General features: G+C 45.7%; 1 protein-coding gene across 3 annotated transcripts in view; it reads right to left on the bottom strand.

Moving 5' to 3' along the window:
* Window positions 1-20,103, bottom strand: part of Ptch1 (patched 1) — a 64,431-nt gene that overhangs the window by 22,497 nt on the left and 21,831 nt on the right. For all 3 annotated transcript variants that reach the window (XM_029468245.2, XM_029468244.2, XM_029468246.2), the window contains exons 3-15: window positions 16,672-16,861; window positions 13,920-13,989; window positions 13,715-13,806; window positions 12,149-12,347; window positions 11,711-11,832; window positions 10,788-10,935; window positions 9,774-9,905; window positions 9,302-9,457; window positions 8,441-8,539; window positions 7,861-7,986; window positions 2,897-3,015; window positions 1,877-2,279; window positions 1,150-1,459 (exon numbers count right to left, since the gene is read on the bottom strand). In XM_029468245.2, coding sequence (XP_029324105.1) covers window positions 1,150-1,459; window positions 1,877-2,279; window positions 2,897-3,015; window positions 7,861-7,986; window positions 8,441-8,539; window positions 9,302-9,457; window positions 9,774-9,905; window positions 10,788-10,935; window positions 11,711-11,832; window positions 12,149-12,347; window positions 13,715-13,806; window positions 13,920-13,989; window positions 16,672-16,861 — 2,166 coding nt within the window. The remainder of the gene's footprint in view (window positions 1-1,149; window positions 1,460-1,876; window positions 2,280-2,896; window positions 3,016-7,860; window positions 7,987-8,440; window positions 8,540-9,301; window positions 9,458-9,773; window positions 9,906-10,787; window positions 10,936-11,710; window positions 11,833-12,148; window positions 12,348-13,714; window positions 13,807-13,919; window positions 13,990-16,671; window positions 16,862-20,103) is intronic.

The following is a 20,103-nucleotide window of genomic DNA, read 5'->3' as shown; positions in this document are numbered from 1 at the left end:
AGTTAGTTTGTCTTTGGGTCCATTTCAATATGGATACTATGGTGCACACACACCCTCACACACAAATGGACAGATAAAATGGAGAAGGGGGAGGGGGTAGGATTTGCCTCTTTGTGAAATAAGAGGATTGTAGCGAAGCATTTTTAAGTTCATCGCCAGATGGAAGGATGGCCTGTCCATATAAGGCTCTTTGGAAGTCAATGGTGTCTATGGTCAATTGGAAGGATAAACCACACACACCACTTTAGTGTTGAATGCTGACACACAGGGAGGCGGCCTGGGGAGAGCAAACCTTCTCTATACCTTCCACTCAAATTTGCTATGAGCCCAAAGTATATGGGTGACATTTGAAAAGATGGTCAAAATACACAACAGCTAACCCAAAATCCACAGCTACAGTAGGCTGTAATTTAGCAGACAGCTCAGAGATCCCACCAAATACTCTAATTTCACTTGGCCATCAAACCAGCTGCCATCCAGAAGAAAAGAGCAACAGAAGCATCCAGGCTCCCTGGTTCGAAATGTCTTCCCCTACTGTATGTTCCTAAATGAGTTAATAGGCTCTTGCTCAGACAGTTACAAAAAGCCAGAGCTGGGAGGTTGCCAGAGAAGTGGGCTTCATATCAAACAAGACTGGAGAGGCTCTCAGTGCTTCCTGCTCTTGCAGAGAATCTGGGTTTGGTTCTCAGTGCCCACAACTCCAGTTCCAAGGAGTCCAATATTTTTTCTGAACTCAGGCATCAGGCACATAAGTGATGCACATACAACACATATATGCAGGCAAAACACACACACACACACATACACACTACATCTTAAAAAACTGGCTCGATGTGGTAGTGCTCACCTTTAATCGCAGCACGCAAGAGGCAGAGGCAGAGGCAGAGGCAGGAGGATCTCTGAGAGTCCGAGACCAACCTGGTCTCCAGAGTGAGTTCCAGGACAGCCAGAGCTACACAGAGAAACCCTGTCTCAAAGAGAAACAGAAACAAAGAGAGACAGATACAGACAGAGACAGAGAGAGAGAACAATAAGAAACTCGTGCTGTTCCATTATGACCGAGCACCTTTGCAGGGTGCCAGAAAGGGAATCGTAAGACCCAAGAACGACAGAAATGGGCAAGGCAATGGCCGCCTGCCACGGTCCTACCTTGAAGCCAGTCTCTAAAGTAGTGCAGCCACATTTGGGGAAGTTGCTTGTTCTCCTCCAGCATGACATACTTCACATTGCTGAAACTCTTATGAAGGTCGTAAAGTAGGCGCTGGATATTCGGGTAGTCTGCTTTCTGGGTGACTATATACATGTTGTAGAAAGAGAAGTACTTGAACTGGGCAGCTATGAAGTCATATTCTCTGGTTTCCCGGGGAACAATGTCCGTGAGGTCCAGCCCGTCTCTCACTCGGGTGGTCCCATAAAGGCTGACCCCCAGCAAGCCCAGGAAAAGAAGGATTACCACAACCTGTAACAGATAAAGGAGAGCACTGGATGAGACCCAGAAGAACATTCCTGATCCCTCCTAGACCGGTACCGACCGATGTCTTTACTCCCTTCTACATATCAGCCCAGGCTGAGCACAGCATATTAGGGAGTCAGTCTCTCAGAAGGAAAAACATAAAGCCACACTGGATCTTCTTTTTAGATAATCGCATGAAGAAGAAAAATGTTTACAAAGTAAGGAGCTTCTTTATATTCCTATTAATATCTGCTCCATGGAACCTTTCCCTGTAGGAACCTGCTCATCAAAGTGGTCCTGAGCTTTGCAGTCTGACTCTGGTGGACCTGTCCGGTAGCACACATGCACATGGTGATGGATCCAAAAGATGCCAAGTATTCACATATATTTCAAGGCAGGAAGCCACACACGGTGGAGGGTTACCTTGGCTTTGGGTTTCAGAAGGAAAGGAGCATAGTGCTTCTCTGCAAACGAAGAGAACGTCCACTTGGTGCAGGGGGGCTCGAGGCAGTGGAGGCTGGAGTCTGAGAACTGGGAGAGCAGGTCCCTGGTGGAGCTGGTGCTCTCGGGACTCTGACAGCTCAGGTTGTCCTGGGTGACGGTGACAGGCTGTACAGAGATCTCAGAGCGTGGCTCGGCGGTGGTGTAGTACACGTGCGTGTGAGGGTCATACTCTGTGCGGAGCTGAACGGTGGACTGCATAGTGATATGGGTTTCGTGGGCGAAGCTGTGGCTGGTGTACGGGGGTGGGGGGCTGTACCGAGTGTTACTGTGAGGCTCTGTGTAGGCCTGTGGCTCAACTTGAATCACCCTGCTGACACAGGGGCTGAAAGATAAAAGATAAACGCACCATAGTGTGTAGTACATACATCACCCAGAGTACAGATGACGGAGAGAGAGAGGGCTTGCATTTCTGCTGGAGACTTGATGCTACCCATTGATATCTGCCTTAGCTCTGCAAGGATCACCTAACTGCTCTGGACAGAGACGTGATCAAACCATCCAAGGCATAGCTAGCTGATCCTGAAATGACGATAATATACCCCTTCAAAATGTAATGCCAAAGAATGAAAAAAACTAAAGACAAAAATCCACCCCCCCCCCAATGTGTTCTCAACAGGTAGTTTTTGACATTTCTCTGCTCCAAACACCCACCAAACAGTTCACTGATGAACAAGCACAGGTTTACCATGGAGAAAAATGAACACATGCAGCAGACTCTCTAGGGGAGGATTCTGGGCATATTCAGGTGTGGGATGGAGAAAGTGTGGGAGCTTACGTGTGCCCCAGAGCCCTGCCTATATCTAAAACCTTTATCTAGTCCTATCATACTAACCCAAACTCTATTAGCTACATTCCCTTTTGAAGAAGCCCACAGACTGCTCCCTAAACAGTATTTCTATACACCCAAAGAATAAAGGCCCCAGGCACCAGGAAATGTACCTTGTGAAACAGCAGAAAATATCCAATCTTCTGTCCTCACGTCTGTATAAATCCATGCTGAGAATTGCAGGAAAAATGAGCAGAACCATAGCAAAATTGAATACCACCACCACAGCAGCCTGGAGCAGAGAGACAACAGACAGCGTCAACACGCTTCCTAGCTAGCTTGTAGCTTTGTAAGCAAAGATCACTTTTAAAAAATTATGTATGTGCACGAGGGTTTGCCTGAAAGGACGCACATCACGTGCACACAGTGCCCAGAAGAGGACGTTGGATCCCTGGGATCGCAAGCAGCTGTGAGCTGGTATGAGGGTACTGGGAACAGAACCTGGGTCCTCTGGAAGAGCAGGCCGTGCTCCTAACCACTAGGCCATCTCTCCAGAACCCCATATAAAGATATTCTGAAACAGAGATAGCAGATAGGAGACTCTTCTACCACTAAGAGTCCATGTGTAACTAAAATGGAAGAACTCCAGAAGTTACACAGATTGGAGTGATACCAGTAAGGACCTGACCAAGCTACCTCTCTACAAAGCCAGGCACAGAAAGGACTTAGAATATTTTACACACACACACACACACACACACACACACAAACAAAAAGAAACGTTTCCCTTCTAGAATGTTTCTAAGAGATCCCACGATCCTGATGAATAATCTGTATGTAAAGTAGATTGAATCTATCAAAGTGTCACCTTTAAGAAAATTGAAATAAAATTTCACATGTGTCCCTTGAGGTTTTTAATAGGCACATTCCAAATAGCCCCAGGAGCAGCGTGTGGGGTGTGTTAGTGAGTAAGGGCCAAGGTCAAGGAGAGTTAAGCAGAAAGAAATTCCAGTGTGTGATTATAGCCTGTAGAATAAATAAGTACGAATTCAAAAGCCACTCCATAACCTAGAATAAACACGGGGCTAGGTTCTGCAGCACTTGGGCAAATCTCCTGCTGACCTAGTAAAAATTGCAAAATTGGGCTGTTATTAGGCAAAGCCGACAAGACATCCAAGGGCAGTCCTGTTCTGAGAAGAAAAATTGAAGGAGAATGTTAAATAGCCAAGATAATCCGAAATTCATTTAAAAAGCAAAACCTCCTGGTGGAGCTTTCAAAAGGAAAGCTTCAGAAAACTTCGCAAAATAGGAAGATGGATTGGGGTGAGGAGAGGAAGCCTAGCCATCACTGGTACCGAAAGTTAACAACCAAGAGACACTTCACAAAGGGCTTTTTGAAGGAAGTGTGGGTTTATGTTCCAGGTAAAACAGCAAGCCAGGAGAGAAACCCTTCAATAAAGAGTCCCCTGTTAAGTCTACAAAGCCATAAAACAGCCAAATCTTCTACATGCCCTTTCCTGAGGTGACTGTAAAAGGACCTCATCAATTTCCACAGAACAGGTTAACTATGGCTCAAATGCATATGCAGGGCTCTGAAGACTTCCTTATGAAGTAGCATGTAAGTGTGAGAAGTTCCTGCCAGCACTGAGACTGGAACACTAGGACACACATCCCACTGTGCTGGCTGCTGGAGAAGCACGGACAACATGCCTTTCCAGCCTCAAACAACTCACACCCCAGACTGAGATGTTCCCAGTGGCTTAGAGAGAGAGTGCTCGTGGGTTGGGGTGTACAGTGTGTCTAGTCCAAAAAGGCTTCCTGAGAAGGGTTTAGAAGATGAAAACAGGTCCACGAGGAACAAGGAAGAGACAGGATACATGGTTGGAAGACACAGGACAGGAGAGACAATCCTGACTCAAGCTACTCAGTTCTGGGACAGATATGGGAGACCAGATGTCAGTGTGCACCCATTGCGTTCCCACAGTAACCAGGATGTGGGAAATCTACTTAGAAAAGCTGTCTCCATTATCCACTGCGGCCCAGCTGAGGCACCTATGGCAGGGCCCTAGCGTAAACCCTTTTACTGGGTAAGGGTGTAGTTTGGTGGTAGACTACTTACTTCTTTGTGGGGTTTTGGGTTTTAATGTCCCTACCACAAACAGAAAGGAGTGGAAGAATAGGGAGGTGACCCAGTAGGTAAGAGCAGTCAGTCACTCTGAAAACCTGAGGACCTGAGTTCAATTTTTGTTGTGTAACCGTTTCTTCCAAATCTGAAACATTGTATCCTTCAGGAAGCTCTTTAAACAGGAAAGTAAACAACTCAAGATGGCTTCAGCAAGTCCCTGAAACTGACCAGCAGAGTCAGGCTCCAAAGAAGACTTTCAGACAAAAAAGTTTGAGACCAGATCAGCTGCCTGGAAGAAGCAGAAACCCTCTCCAACTTGTTGAGCTTTGGGCAGGCTGTGCAATGTCCTCTAGGTTCCCACCTTTGCGAGCTTTCATGCACACTGGTGTAAGCTTTGGTAATGCGGTTCTAACTATGACTTCAAGTCTTGCTGCCCCTGTAAATAGCCCCCTCACCCATACTCCCATAAGTAAACCCAATAAAAGTCATTGGTTCACCATGTTGGGTTTTGGTGGTATCTATACTTGGCTCTGTCATAGGGTCCCTGTGTGCTGTGAGTAGATGTGTGTGCTGCATCTTCCCAGGGAACGTTTTGAATAGAACCAATTCTTAGCATCCACATACAAAGCTGAACAGTGTGCTACTTCCCATGTCTATAATCCCAGCACTGGGATGGAGACAGGAAACTAGCAGGAGTTTACTGGCCAGCTGACCCAGGTGGCTGAAAAGCCTCTGGTTCAGTGAAAGACCCTTTTTTCAAGTCAAAAAGTAATGGAGGCTCACACCTGATGTCCTGCTCTGGCACATATGCACATGAGCATATAACACTCACACATTCTCATTCTCTCTCTCTCATTCTCTCTCTCTCATTCTCTCTCATTCTCTCTCTCTCTCTCTCTCTCTCTCTCCCACACATACACACAGAGAGACAGAGAGAAAGACAGTAAGAGAGAGACAGTGACAATTAAAAAGCAGCCCTTGATCATTAGAATGGGTAAAGATCTTGGTTTGGGGGTTTTCACTGAGGAACTAACACCACAGTGAAGGCTGATCAGTGAAAGATATTTGAGAGTGGGAACCCTATGATTTAAGTCAGGGTTAAAAAAAAAATCTCTAAAGTTTCACAAGGAAAAATCCAAACGTTACACGTTTCATCGCAGCACAGAATCTCTCTGGGTGCTCTGACAGACCCCAAAATGCAAAGAACTATTTATTTTATTTTATTTTATTTTTTATTTTTTGTCTCTGTAAGGTGCTTACCTTGGGAGAACTTAGCGTACTGGATTTTCTAAAAGGCTATCCTCAGGGAAAACTCAACGTAGCTTTCAGAGACCACACCGTGGGATACCAATAAGGGAGGAGAGTTTGCCTTGATGAACCATCAGTACTAAGTGGAGAGGAGAGAGAGAATGAGGGAAAGAAGACGTGTGTGCGAGCTGACAGAGCAGAGCAGGGAGCGCACAGCAAGGGGACAGGCAGTGGAAAGGACAGCGTGAACAGAGAGGGTCCCATTATTAAAGGACTCCAGGACCATTGCCATTCCAGAGTCAGCTGCACATGAACAAGAGCAGACACAAGAGCATGCAACAGACACATGCCTGTGCAAAACAGCCTCCCAAAAGGCTAGCGGTACCACCAAGACCAGGGGTATCTTTCCCTTATTTTTCCTATTATAGAGCACTTGGCTATTTTCATTTCCTTGGGTCTCTGTCCAGAAGCAGATCTGACTTCACTAACCGACTCTTATCTCTGTTTTCATAAACATTTATAATAAGCCTCTTTCTGATGCTCTTTTCCTCCTCAGGAGTCGGTGCTTGTGACTGACAGAGACTCTTCTCATAGTCTCAGCACTTACCCTAAATGTTAAGGAGGGCTTGCACCTCGCTCACAGCAGGCAGGGAGACGAAGTTCAAACACCTAAGGGATTGTTTCTACGTAAGTGACAAATGTGTATCCAAGAGTATAAATGGGAACACAAGATCATTTGTCACCTTTTCTTCCTGATCATAGTCCTTACTAGCACCTGAGCAGGTAGCATGGAGGAGTACAAACTTAACAACAGTTTCACACAAACACATTCAAGGGATTTCTTCGAGCAGCAGTTGTAGATCCTACCCTAAGGAAAATGGAGACAAACGTTCTCTTCAGCTGTCGCTTTAAAGACTTGACCTTAATTCAATTACCTTCTGCTGTGTCATCAACTACATGAGAGCCTGCTTCCTCTGCTACAGTGACCACTTCTGGCTTGCTACGGACTACCACAACTACTAGGTATGTGGCTCACAGCTGCCCCCTCACACCTGGAAACAGACTCTTCAGGCTGACTGCCTGGGTATGAGAGCTCCATGGCTGGGAGCAAGTGGGTAGAGAAATAAGACCAGCAACACAGCCCTTACACATGGTGAGTGGCAGGCACTCTAAGCTTGCATAAGCAGCCTAAGGAGTAAGGAACCAAAGGTACAGGAGAGAATGCAAAAGGCCAACAAAGGAAAAGGCAGTGGCAAACACGATCCCCAAGAGATGCCCTTGTAGTACATAGCCAAGTGGCTAAAACACCGTTACACAGTGTGAGTGACAGTAACTGCCAGGCCCAGGGTTCAGACAACCCTATCGACATACACCAGTAGGGTCTTCTAAGGTCTTGAGGTGGGGACGGAGCTGTTTAGGGAAGGGAGATATGAGGTGACTGGAAGGGGAGTAGTCTAGAAGTAGAAGCCAGCCAACAAGGACACTAAGGAGTATGCTTGGCCCCACTGACCTAAACTGCACAGTACAGTTCCACAGGTTAACAGCATCTGGATAATAAGGTCTAAGAAGGCAAAGAACCTTGGAGCCTGTTTTGGAAGGAAGGAGTGCCAAGGTCATGCCTTGGAGTACCCACCCAGCAGCACCAAGACCCAAATGCTGCTGCCATGCACCTGATTTGTAACCTAAATGCTGAACTCTAATAGAGCAGAGCAAGGATGCTGAACAGCCAAGCCACAGACAGGGATCTGCCCATGGTAAACTCACCTGGAGGGAGAACGCTCGCAGGGCAGGGATAGGGATCAATGCGGCCATGAAGAAGGCGGTGACATTGCTGATGGAGGTGAGGGCCACGCTGGCTCCGGTGCGCTTGAGGCACTCCCCAGTCCTGTCCTGGGGATGACAAGCCACAGTGCTGAGGACTGTAGTCTGTCCTAGCTGCCCCTTAAAGCATATGGCAGTGGTTTCTAATACTTGGATATACCACGCCTGAGGCAGGGAAAGGTCCCAACCACCTTGACCCCAACACTGGGTCCTGTGGGTTCCTCCCTCATGGTCACCATTGCCCCAATCAGAAAGCTCAAGACAATGATTATTTAAACGCAAATGCATAGCCAAAGAAAATGACAGAAGCAAAGGTGGGCTTTGGGAAGGGATGGCCTAGGAACACGAAGCATTCTGCCAAGGCACCCACATGTCCATGGGCACCCTAAGTGGGGCTCTCGGCATCTCTCACGGTGACATTGGACTTGGGATGGACCAGATGGTGGGAAAACTACAGGACAAATGCTAAGGAAATGAGTGGGCTTTGATGTCTCCCAAACATTATGCTTTCCCCTGCTTTTACCTCAAATGGAATCCTCTTATTCTGTCCTGTTTCACTGAATGCATGGGCCAGGAGGAAGACATCGTCCACACCAACACCAAGAGCAAGAAACGGCAAAACCTACAGAAACAGGCAACGACAGCAGTGACCAGGTAAGATCTCACAGGGAAACGTTGAGGCCAGAGCCCTACAGATGCCAAGGGGGAGCTTATGCCAATCTGGTGGATATCCTACTTATCTGATGGTCTGCATCCACAAAAGCGTCTATTTCTGAGGTCCAGGTACAAGCACTTGTTTTAGAATTAAAAGTGAAAAGCTAGCTAACTCATACCTAAAGCTCTAGTTCCTAGTGACCCCCTGGACCAGCAGTGAGAAATGCTGAGAATTTAAGATTGTGCCTTCTCGCAGACTGGGCCTAGTCATCTTTGTTTTAAAGGATTCTAATGCCTACTAGAGTATGAGAGTCAGAGTTTGAGTAAATGATACAAACTGTTCTAATTAAATATCTCTATCTACCAAGAACATCCCTGGAATTAAAAAAAAAAAAAAAGCATTGTTAATATACGTGTATATGCCGCCACATGACAAATCAAAGGTCAAAGGTCAATTTTGTAGAGTCCTTTCTTTCTATCTTTATGTGGGCTCTAAAGACTGAACTCAGATCACCAGGTTTGTAGGGCAAGTGCCTTTACCCACTGACCCATTTCACCAGCTCTCCAGGCTTTTAGCCCATAGATCAGATGGGTCTACTGAAAGCCAGCCCTCCCCTTTCCCTTACAGAAAAGGTTTTACAAACTCTTTAGGTAAGATAGACATGAAGGGGCCAGCAGGCCAGGAAAGGTGTGTTGGCCAGAGGACAGCAACGAATGGCCCCTGAAGTACCTGAGTTGTCGCAGCATTAAAAGAAATGCCAATCAAGGAGCAGAGGCCCAATCCTGCAGCCACTGACAGCGCAACCAACAGGACGCCAGCCAGCCCCACGGCACCCTGGGACTTGGAGCAGTCCCAGCGCAGCATGGTTAAACAGGCATAGGCAAGCTGCAAGCAGAATGATTGGGGGAAGGGGACAAAAGGGAATCGGAGAGAGGGAAGGGGAGGACACAAAACAAGAGCCAAACATTAGAATGTGTAACAATTCGAACGTTTTACCCACCCATGGCCCCACATCCAAAGGCAGAACCTATCGACTCCAAAGACAAAACTTTACACTATGAACACCACACAACAGGGTGGGGACCACTTCTAAAATCCTTCAAGGCTGAGCCGTCTTGGGCATACTTTTATGTTGGGGGCAGTTAAAAAACAGGTACCTCAAAGTAAAATTACAAACCAACCCATGGGAGCCCAGAATTACCATCAGTAGGTAGCCACTGGCCACTCGGATGACACTGACATCGGAGAAGGATTTTAGGATGTCGTCCAGGGTCGTGGTGGTGAAGGAAAGCACTTTTTGAGTGGAGTTTGGGGCGACACTTTGATGAACCACCTGTGGTCACAAGACAAAGCTAAATTCCCGGGAGCCAAAGCAACAAGAGCACAGACTTGGGGAACACCACCATGTGCCTCGAACAGTTTGCTGATACATCAACACGAGGTCCCACGTAACTCAAGTGGACAGAGGTTGAGGGAAGAGAAACCTGCTTTTGACAGTGAGGGCTGCTGTGCTCAAGGGAGGGCAGGCGGTCTGTGGTCACCCAGAGTGTTTTACTTTGTAACTCTAAGGTACTCCTTGCTCCACAGCCAGATGATTGTTCCCTTAATCCAAAACAACTCATTCTTATAAATTCCACCTCCCCCCCCCACTTCATTTGCTGGCCACTTTCAAAAGGTCACAGGCAGCTCCATAGAGGTCACTGCTTGGGGAAACAAAGGCTAGCCTTCTGTCACATGACCTGACCAAGGGGCCTGCAGCTGTGAATAGATTCTGTTTTGCTAATGTTTTCCAGACACCTTTTCTTGTTCACCCAGTGTGGGTTTCCCCCTCCCCCTTTTGCACTGTTATGCTTGGGCTCTGAGGTCTACAATAGTTACTAGGCATGTTTCAGGGAACCCCAACTAAGAAGGAGTGTCTCTTCAGACACCACTCCCAAAACTTCCAATTGCTGGATAAAGAAAATCAAGCTTGCATTTCATGCAGTGCTTAGAATTAAAATCTGTATTGAAAAGATGGAGGCTGAGTTCAGTGGTGTAATCCCAGCAATCAGGAGGCTGAGGCAGGAGGACAGCAATTATGAGACTGCTTGGGCTGCACAATTAAGACTAAACAACAAACAAAAATCCCACTAAACCTAACGGGAAACAATGTTTCAATAGGACAGGAAGACTGGACTTAGTTACAAGTTGTCCTGATTTCTAGGCAGGGGCTCACCTCCACGTAAGTCCTCTGCCAGGCTTCCAGGATGGCGGCTGCCCTGTCTTCATTCCAGTTGATGTGAGAGACATAGTCGTAGCCCCTGAAGTGTTCATACATTTGCTTGGGAGTCATTAACTGGAACATGGTTTGCAGGGCGTGAGCGCTGTGTCAAGGTGAATGGACAGAAGGAAGGTCAGCACTGCAGCCAAGCAGTGTGTGCAATGTGAAGTCCCAAGCAAGTATCCCCAGTTCCCCCTCAGACTTCTTGCCTCCTCTGTGTGCACATGTTTTCATTCAAACAAGACCAGGATGGCTATTGTATTTAATAGATTGATGTACCATATTAAAGGTGTAACCTTACAAACCTTTTACAGATAGACCCCAAAATTAAATTAATAAGCAATTTCCTTTCTCAGTTCCTATTCCATGAAACAGGAAGGAGAGGGGAGTAGATAGCTTGACCAGATACACTGGGTTCAGCCACACACTCTCTCTGTGCAGAAATCCCAGAGACAGTGTCCCGAGGGAGAAACCTCAGACGAAACACCTGACACTTGACTGACTGGAATCCTGGCTGCACAGAGGCCAACTCTTGCCTTGCCTGCTGTTCCTGGTCTTTGACTCTTAACAGGTGAGTGACACAGATCAGCTCCTACCCCTCAACTCGTCGTACACTAATACTAGATTTTCTTATCCCATTAGTCTATGTAAGGGCAGACCTTCCAAAACCTCGACATCAATAGCTACCGCTCTGATGAAAACTACAAACCCATTCTAGAAAAACCTTGCCCACGAGATCTCTTTGCAAGCTGGTCTGGTATGCTACTGCTCCCCAAGGTTCAATGAACTGGACAGCTAGCTAAGATTTACATGAGTCCAAAGGCCTGTGTACAAGAAACGGGGCACAGGCTAGAGTGGGGGGTACTCTGCTGGATTACCTGACAAGTTTTCCAGTGGCATTCTTGACGGTACCACCCACAATCAACTCCTCCTGCCAATGCATATACTTCCTGGATAAACCTTGACATCCACCATTCAAAACAAGGGCCACATCAAGAGGCTGTAATGAAAAGACAGTCGCATAATTATGGGAATTAGTAGGCAGGTCACATGCCTTGTTAAGATCCAGTGCGTTAAGGGCTTGTTTGTTTCAGAGAAAACATTAATAGCAAGACTAATGAGGGCTATGCTAAATCTTACAGCAAAACTCAGCTCTGTGAACAACCTTAGTTCCATACACCAAATTAAAAAGGAACAAAAGTCACCACCAAACGAAATCTTCAGGATGAAAATCATAGAGAGAACTGCAAGTGAAAACAGAAAAGGCTTCCCCCCTCTTCCCCCCCCCCCGACCCCCCAGCTCTCTGGAAACTCACTTTGGTTGAATTTTTGTTAGGGGCTGTGGCAGGGCAATCTGGGTCGGCTGGGTTGAGGCAAGGCCGGTCCATGTACCCATGGCCAACTTCGGCTTTATTCAGCATTTCCTCCCAGCTGTCCACTTGGTAGTTTATTTTCTTTAACTCTTCTAGGAATTCCAAGGGGTCAAAGTTTGTCCACCGTAAAGGAGGCTTACCTCTGCGAAAGAAATTAGAGGTGAGGCCATGAAAAATGTGGCTCAGACAGGCAGGAGGGCACATGGCTGCATTTGCGCAACACAGGCTTATTAAAGCAAAACTCTGGGGTCTGAGTATAAAGGAAAGGAGAAAATATAAAAGTTCTTTCCCAGTAAAGCCACTGGCAAACTTAAGTCAGGAAAAGAATCCATGGCTGAGGATGGCAAGCAGGGCTTGCAAATTAATGGAACCAACAGACAATCTTAATCCCCTAATATAGTATTTGATACCTTTAAAAAAAAATTAGCTGGTGGTGGGAGGGATGGGTTCTTCTGAGCAGAACAGCAAGATCCAAAGTGAAAAACCAAAAGAATGGATCACAGTATTATTGTTAGCACCTGCCTGCTTAAAAACCGCTTTTTAAATGTGACCAATCCAAGTATTTTATCTGTTACCTTTAACAATCATTCTTACGAGGTCCCTCTCACAGGTTGGCAGTGGGGTGGGCAAGCCCCCCGGGGACTCTACCATTACCACTATCACAGCCACTCCCAACCCCCCACTCACTTTGGAAACTGTGCTGTTGACAGACCAGAAAGGCTTTTGGCTGCCTGTTATGTGGTTCAAACCGTACTGTAGCTGCTTAACCAGGCTGAAGTCATTATTCAGAGTCTCCCAACCAGAAAACACAAAACCCCTTATTTCCCATCTAAAACTGTACACTGAAGGTCAGGGGATGGCCACTGCAAATTGCTTTTGCATATATGTGCGGGTCAGGACGGAAACAATAACCCAAGCACTAACTCTCGCATAATTAGCTGAAGAAAGTCTACACCGAGTAACCATCGTTCTTTAAATGGTGTGGTGTATGCAATTCCTAACTGCTGAGCTACGAAGCATCCCTTATCATGGTCTTTATAGACAGCGCATTTCCCCGCTTAAACATCATTACCATGATCCAAAGTAGAGTCCATATTTTTCTCTGCAGGAATATCTTGAACCTTAGCTGAAGTATTTCCTTGTGACAAGAACCCAGTAATAAATTATCTTCTTCAATGTCTGAGTGCTGGTCTGCATAACTACGAGCATTTTATAAAGAGTTTTTAAAAAATTGTACAGACTGTGCAATGATTTGCATTTTATTTGCATATAAATAGGTTGGTAAAAGTGAATGAAATCTAATGATGCCTACAGAACTGTTTCTGAAAAGAGGAAAAAAAAAACATTCTGCTGAAATCCCCTCCCCCCCCCACCATTCACTCAAAAAAATGCGCATGGAATTTCAATGTTTTTATTTCAGTTGTCCAAAACTGAAACAGAATAAACAATGATAAGCCACACCGGAAACTGTCACTGAGCCTGGCGGCTGGACGCTGAGGGTGCACTTACAGGAGGTATGCTGTCCCGGACTGTAGCTTTGCCCCTTCCCAGAAGCAGTCCAAAGGTGTAATGATTAAGCAAGGGTAAAGGTATTCTATTATCTGTCAAAGCAAAAAACAATAGGGGTGCTTTAGGCTCACACTCGCTGCTCGCTTGGGTGGTTTCCAGAAATTCTGAACACTTTCCCCTCTCTGCAAACAAGAAAATCATGTACCTGATCCATGTAACCTGTCTCCGTGATAAGTTCCCCTGATTTGTAGCACAAATGTTCCAACTTCCATTGCCTATTGGGATGGAAAGTGAAGAGAAATTAAAAAAAACTAAAACAAAAATGCTTCTTACTGCAAGGAAATGAGCTTAAAACAGGAACAACGGGACTTAGCAAAAGGCTGTAATTTCGATCACGCTGAAGCATCTGTCAAAACCAGCAGAGCTTTTGCCAAGGAGAAAGCCGGCAAGCCCCGCTTTAATGAATAGATAACACTGGATCGTAATTAAGATGTGGGGTGTTTATGTAAATGAATGCTACCGAAGTACTTGAAGTCTTGTTTCCTTAAGTGTTCTACCAATAATCTTGTTTACACCATTAATCTGCTTTTCCACACACATTAAACAACCTGCAGCAATCCAGTGGAATTATCACAAATTCAAAATAGGCGGAGCTTGAGCTAGTACGGCGTGTGCTGGGATAGACTCAGGTGGGAGAGTAGTACTGGCTTGTCTTTTTCTCTTTTTTACCAGCTTATGTTATTTTTGGTCATATTCGAAACAAACTTTCCTGCTCTTACTGTTATAAACAACCTCCACCAGGTAGACAGGAATCCCTGTCTAGTAGACAGGACATTAAATGCATGGACCACAAATTAATTTGGTTTTAGTATCTCTCTCAGAGAGTGTTCTGCAAACCCATGGCTTTCTCAACGTGTTTAGGGAAAGACACTTTACTCAAAAATAAAAGGATATTTGGAAAGAAATCGAAGGAATGAAAATAAAAACTACCCCCTACCTCCACCAGTTATATTTTATTGGTCTCCTCAGGGAGACCTGTCTTCTCCCAAGGGCATTTTTGATACTTTGCATCTTCTTCCCTATACTTTCTTCTAGGACTTTTCCATCTTTCTATTAGTGCCCTTTCAAACCTCTACCTTCCTGCTAATCAGAAGTTTTCTTTGCCTAATGCTGGTGAAAACAACCCTTATGTAGAGCCCTGGCTCCAGTCTTACCTGGTACCTGGTGTATGAAGGGTGGGCCCTGTTCATGCCTGGCTTTGTCTGTTTCTACCTGTGCTGACTGTATTTCTCTCCCTGGTATCATTCATTCATTCATCCACCTATCTCTCCCCCTCCAACACTTATCAACCCACCGATCAGGTAAGTGCTCTATGTGTCTCGCATGTGCACACACACACACATACACACACCCCAATATAAGTGGGTCTTCAGTGCCACCTGAGCAGCTGAATCTCTGCATTTGTTTGAGAAAGATACCCACTGATTGTTCATCGGGCATGGATCCAGAAAACAGCATTTGAAACCCGGCTTGATCTTTGACCTTGGACAAACACTCCATTTATTCTCGTTTTCATATTTTTTCACCTAAAATACGCCAGTGCTCACTGCACAAGGGTTCTCGCCTATGTATAACTCTGAGTCCACCTTAGTTTACTTCACAGAGCCTTAAATCTTGTCCTGAAGCATAGAGCGGACAAGTGCTTCAGAATAGGCAGGTCTTAGCATATGAGTGTGGAATAACCCTGGGAGACCAGGTTCTCCACAGGGCCTCTGACAGCAAACTTTCCCATCTAGACCAGACAGTTACTCTACACTGAACACTATTTCCCAATCCCTTTTTCTACAAATATCTGACCTTGCCCTACTCAACAATGGGCCAGGTATATGTTTGGCTCCTATTTTAAAGTACTAGACAGTATGGATGTATTAAGAAAAAAAAAGAGATGTTAATTTTGTTTTAAAACTCTCTTATTATGAATCTACCTCACTCAGACATCCCAGAGAGACTCAATGCTCACCCCTCCATTTGCTTTGCGACCAATTGAATTCTTCTCTTCATCGTCCCTGTCATCCCCCTCTTGGCCCTACCCATTGTTGACTGAGGCTACACAAAACGTAACTGCTCCAAAGAAAGGTTCAGTAAGAGATAATTTACCAAGTTAACATTATATTCAATTTAGGGGGAAAAAACTTAAGCAAATGAGATATAGCCCAGGTAAGAAGTCCCGCAATAGAATCATATTCACTTGTGGACCACACCAAGATACTCATTCAAAATACATTATAGCGGCAGGAGAGAAGGCTCAGAGGTTAAGAGGACTTGTCATTCTTGCAGGTGACCTGGGTTTGGTTCTCAACCCACATGGCCACTCACCCTCTCTTAACTCCAGTTCCAGACTGCCCACGTGTGGCACACAGACACACATGCAGGCAAATATTCATACACATTAAAAAAAAAAAAAGTTTGAGCACATCTCCAATCTGAAAGCTCAACATCTGAAAAGAGCGAGAATCTGAAACTTTTTGACACCAACGTGGTACCACAAGTAGGACATTCTATACCATGAAACTCCATTTTACACACAAAAATAAATATTAAAATACTGAGACATATGTCAATCCTGTCTTCAGTCTTTAATCTTGCCCCCAATATATTATTACCTACATGGAAATACTCTTAAAATAAAATTTTAAATGTTTGAGACACTTCCGGGTCCCAAGAGCCTTGGATAAGGAATATTCAATGTGTACTATCTATTTCACTATTGAACTCTATAAAACAAATCAAGATGGGGAAATGTTCAGTGGTAGCACTGGGGATTATTATCTGTGAAACCTTGGTTTCTAAAGGTTAACAGAAAACTGCTGGAACTAATCCAGTAATCCAAAGGCAACATTATTTATGGAAACAAGGGGCCTACCTGCTGTACCTGTGCAGGTGACACAGGGCCTTACCTGTTATACATGTAGACGTGCACACGACTGGCCTGGAGTGCTGAGTCCAGGTGTTGCAGGAGAGCCTCTGTGGTCAGAACATTAGCGCCTTCTTCTTTTGGAGTCTGTATCATGAGTTGAGGATTAAACATAGCCTCTTCTCCTATCTTCTGGCGGGTATAATTTAATTCTCGACTCACTCGTCCACCAACTGACAAACACAGATAGGTATCGATCAGAACAGAACTCACCTCAAACTCGTGTTGTCTCACTTGGAACAAACTAGCAACGAAACTTGAGTTAGTAGCAGCGATGGCTTTGCAAATGGTTAAGTGTAAACTGCCACACACCCAAATCTACCAGATACAGTCTGACTGACAGCATGTGTCTAAGGGGGAAAGGACTGTGGAAACTCCATACACCTTTTCCCTGCAGACCAGACCAAAATACCATGTTAGTCTCTTCCTTGCATAAACAACGTGGGCTGCAGCACACCTTTCATGATGGCTTCAACTTACGGTTTTAAGTAGTCTAGCAAAGGTAACACGGAAAAGTCACTCCTCTGGGGGAAAAAAACCACAGGAAGATGGTCATTGTGTTCAGAACACAACCCGTGGGCAGATAAAAACTGTGATTCAAGTCAGAAGGGCCAGGGGAACTCCAAGGCTGTTGCAGTCAGCCCCTGGAACCTGGTTCCATCAGAATCACTTGGTCAGCATCCAGAAAGCACAGGTGTCAGGTTCTGAGTCACTTGGAATGCAACCTGTGTCTGCAAGCTCCTAGGTGACGTTGGACCTGCTACTGAGGCCAAGGAGGTACGCTACCTACCGAGACCAACCTGAATCTACTACAAGTTGGCTAAAGCTAGGCATGCTGGTATCCAGGTCCAGTTGACAGTGTTTTAAAACTGTTTTTACTCTGGCTCTCCTTTCTGCGTACTTATGTACACTGAATTCTGGGAGCACACCGTGCTCAGAATGCCACCCCTGCCTGTTCTGAGAGGCTTCCTGGGAAGACGGAGGACAGAGGATCTGCCGTCCATGGTCTGAATAGTTCCCAAAGTCACTGATAAGCTCGGAGTTTCTGAGAAGCAGGCCTCGGGCTGTAGCTGGGAAAGAACTCAGTGATTGTCACTTTCCCACGAGGAGGAATCCTTTTTCTTCAAGTTTAGTATTCAAGGACATAAACATTTGGTTTGGGAAAGTAAGTAAGTACTGAGAACAGTGGGGTGTTTGGTTCTCTTGGCATATTTTATAAACAAGGGGGCAGGCTAAAAAGCAAACAATGCCCTCATTAGGAAAACTAGTGCAGAATCTCGAGCTGGCAGGACCCTATGTGTAGATCTCACAGAGCCGCCAAGGCCACCACGGAGCTCTGAGGTGAGGCTGGGGGGGGGGGGGCAGCAAAGGGTTCATGAAAAGTATTCCAAGTGTGCAGACAGCTTGACGAATGCTAAGGGGAATGGCTAAGGGCTTCACCAATGTCAAGTTATGGAAAAGCAGGACTGGGGGGTGTGTGGCTCAGTACCAGCCTGGCAATCACCAAGTCCCAAGTTCCAGCCTCCGCACCGGGGAAACTCTGGGAAACAATCTGGAACAGAGGGTGCACCCCTCTCTACTACCCAGACAGCCAGAGTCAGAATACAGACTTCCAGCCAAACTAGCCAACTGAACTTGACATCTGTGGGTGTAGAGGCACCCGGAAGCTAAGCAGTCAATGTCTATTCAGGTCCCTGCTGAAGAAGTACAAGGCCACACAGGAGGGACCACCACCCCACACTGCTCAACTTCTCATTCTTCCTGGTGATGTTACTGCACCTCAAGCCCGTGCAGTCCCTCGCTTTCTGTGACTTAGATCCTGTCCAGCACACTGTGCATATGTTTGCTTTTAAAATTAAAACCCGGGTGACCTCAGACCAAGTGGTATACAACAACAACAACAACAACAATTTAAAATAAAAATCAAGCAATGGAGTCCCTCCTTCCCTAACATACAACTGCTCTTACAGCAAGGATCTAGCCATGCAAATCAAGACAGTTTGACCAAGTTCTACCCCTGACCCCAGAGACTAGAGCAGAAAAGTCTATCACTATTTACAGCACCCAATATGAATGCTCAGAAAAACCAAGAAACCCAGAACATGGCATCCGTCACACGGCTGAGGTCATCAGTGTACTCTCTCTCCAACTAAATTCCCATCATAGGGGATTCAGAAAGGATTCTCAAACTAGGGAACATGTAACTCTTGGGCTCTATTACCACCCTATGGTGTATGTTAAAACCAATGCGTTTTAAAAGCAACTTGACATCCATGTTTTCTTGAAGGGTTCATGTTTTTGTTCTCTTTGCTCTAGTGGCAAATATTTGTGAGTCTCCCTTTGAAAGATTTATTATTCCCAATCACGGGTATTGGTGTGCCTGTGGGCTATACATATATATGAGTATGGGCACTCAGAGAGGACTGACCTGGAGCTGGAGTTACAGGTGGTTGTGAGCTAGTCTATGTGTGAGTGCTGGGCACTGGGTTTACTCTGCTCTTTTAACTTGATGGGCCCTCTTTCAGTTACCAATTTTATTGATGTGACAATCAGTACCAGCCATGCAAGACCACAACCACTACTGATAAAGTGGAACAACTCTTGCAAGAATGTATGCTGAGCTCTACCTGGGATCCTTGATGATACTTCTAACATTTCACTTTGCATTAATTGAGCCAGTTGTTGTTGTTGTTGGTTGGTTGGTTGGTTGGTTTTTTTTTGCCAAAATGACTGGCTAACTTCAGAACAGTTAGCTGCTGTTCATTTCATGTTAACCACAGTTGTTTAAACAACTCAAGTCACCAAGGCAACATCTATCTCTGGGTGCATATGGTGTATGGCATGTGGTGAGTGCTATGAGCAGAAATTCCTGGTGGACAGGACTAGGCATTCTTCCCTTTCTACTGTTCCACTCTAAGAGGGCTATAGGGCCAGTGACATGAACAGGCAATGATAAGAAAACCAAGTGTCCTGAGGGAACATAAGGTGGTGAAGGGCAAAGAAAAATCGGTATTTAGTGACTTTGTAGAGCTGGGGCTATTGTTCTGATGCAGGAGGCAGCAACTTGCAGAGCTCAGTCAAACTGAGTGAAATCAGGGAGACTCTCTGATTGTTCCTCCGTCAGTTATGGAGCAGGTGTATCACACAGGCACTAAGCATCGAAGCAGCAGACCTATTTCCAGCACTGCCCTTGGAGGAGGGAGATTTGGGGAGGCCTTGATGAGGATATAAGAGGCAGTGCTGGTCTGATCCAACTACCCTGCCAGCCTTCTCACGCAGGGAGTGTGTACACCTCAGAGGTGGCAGGAAGTATCAAATTCCATATTCCAGGGTGTACTAAACCCATGGCTTAAGCTTTGGGAATGTAGATAAATAGCTTCCATCTCACTTAAAAGGCAGTAATGTTACCGTCAGT

This window comes from Mus caroli, unplaced genomic scaffold (assembly GCF_978045245.1).
Source record: "Mus caroli unplaced genomic scaffold, Mus_caroli_1 scaffold_15, whole genome shotgun sequence".
Taxonomy (NCBI): domain Eukaryota; kingdom Metazoa; phylum Chordata; class Mammalia; order Rodentia; family Muridae; genus Mus; species Mus caroli.
This window is presented reverse-complemented; position numbering and strand designations above follow the sequence as displayed.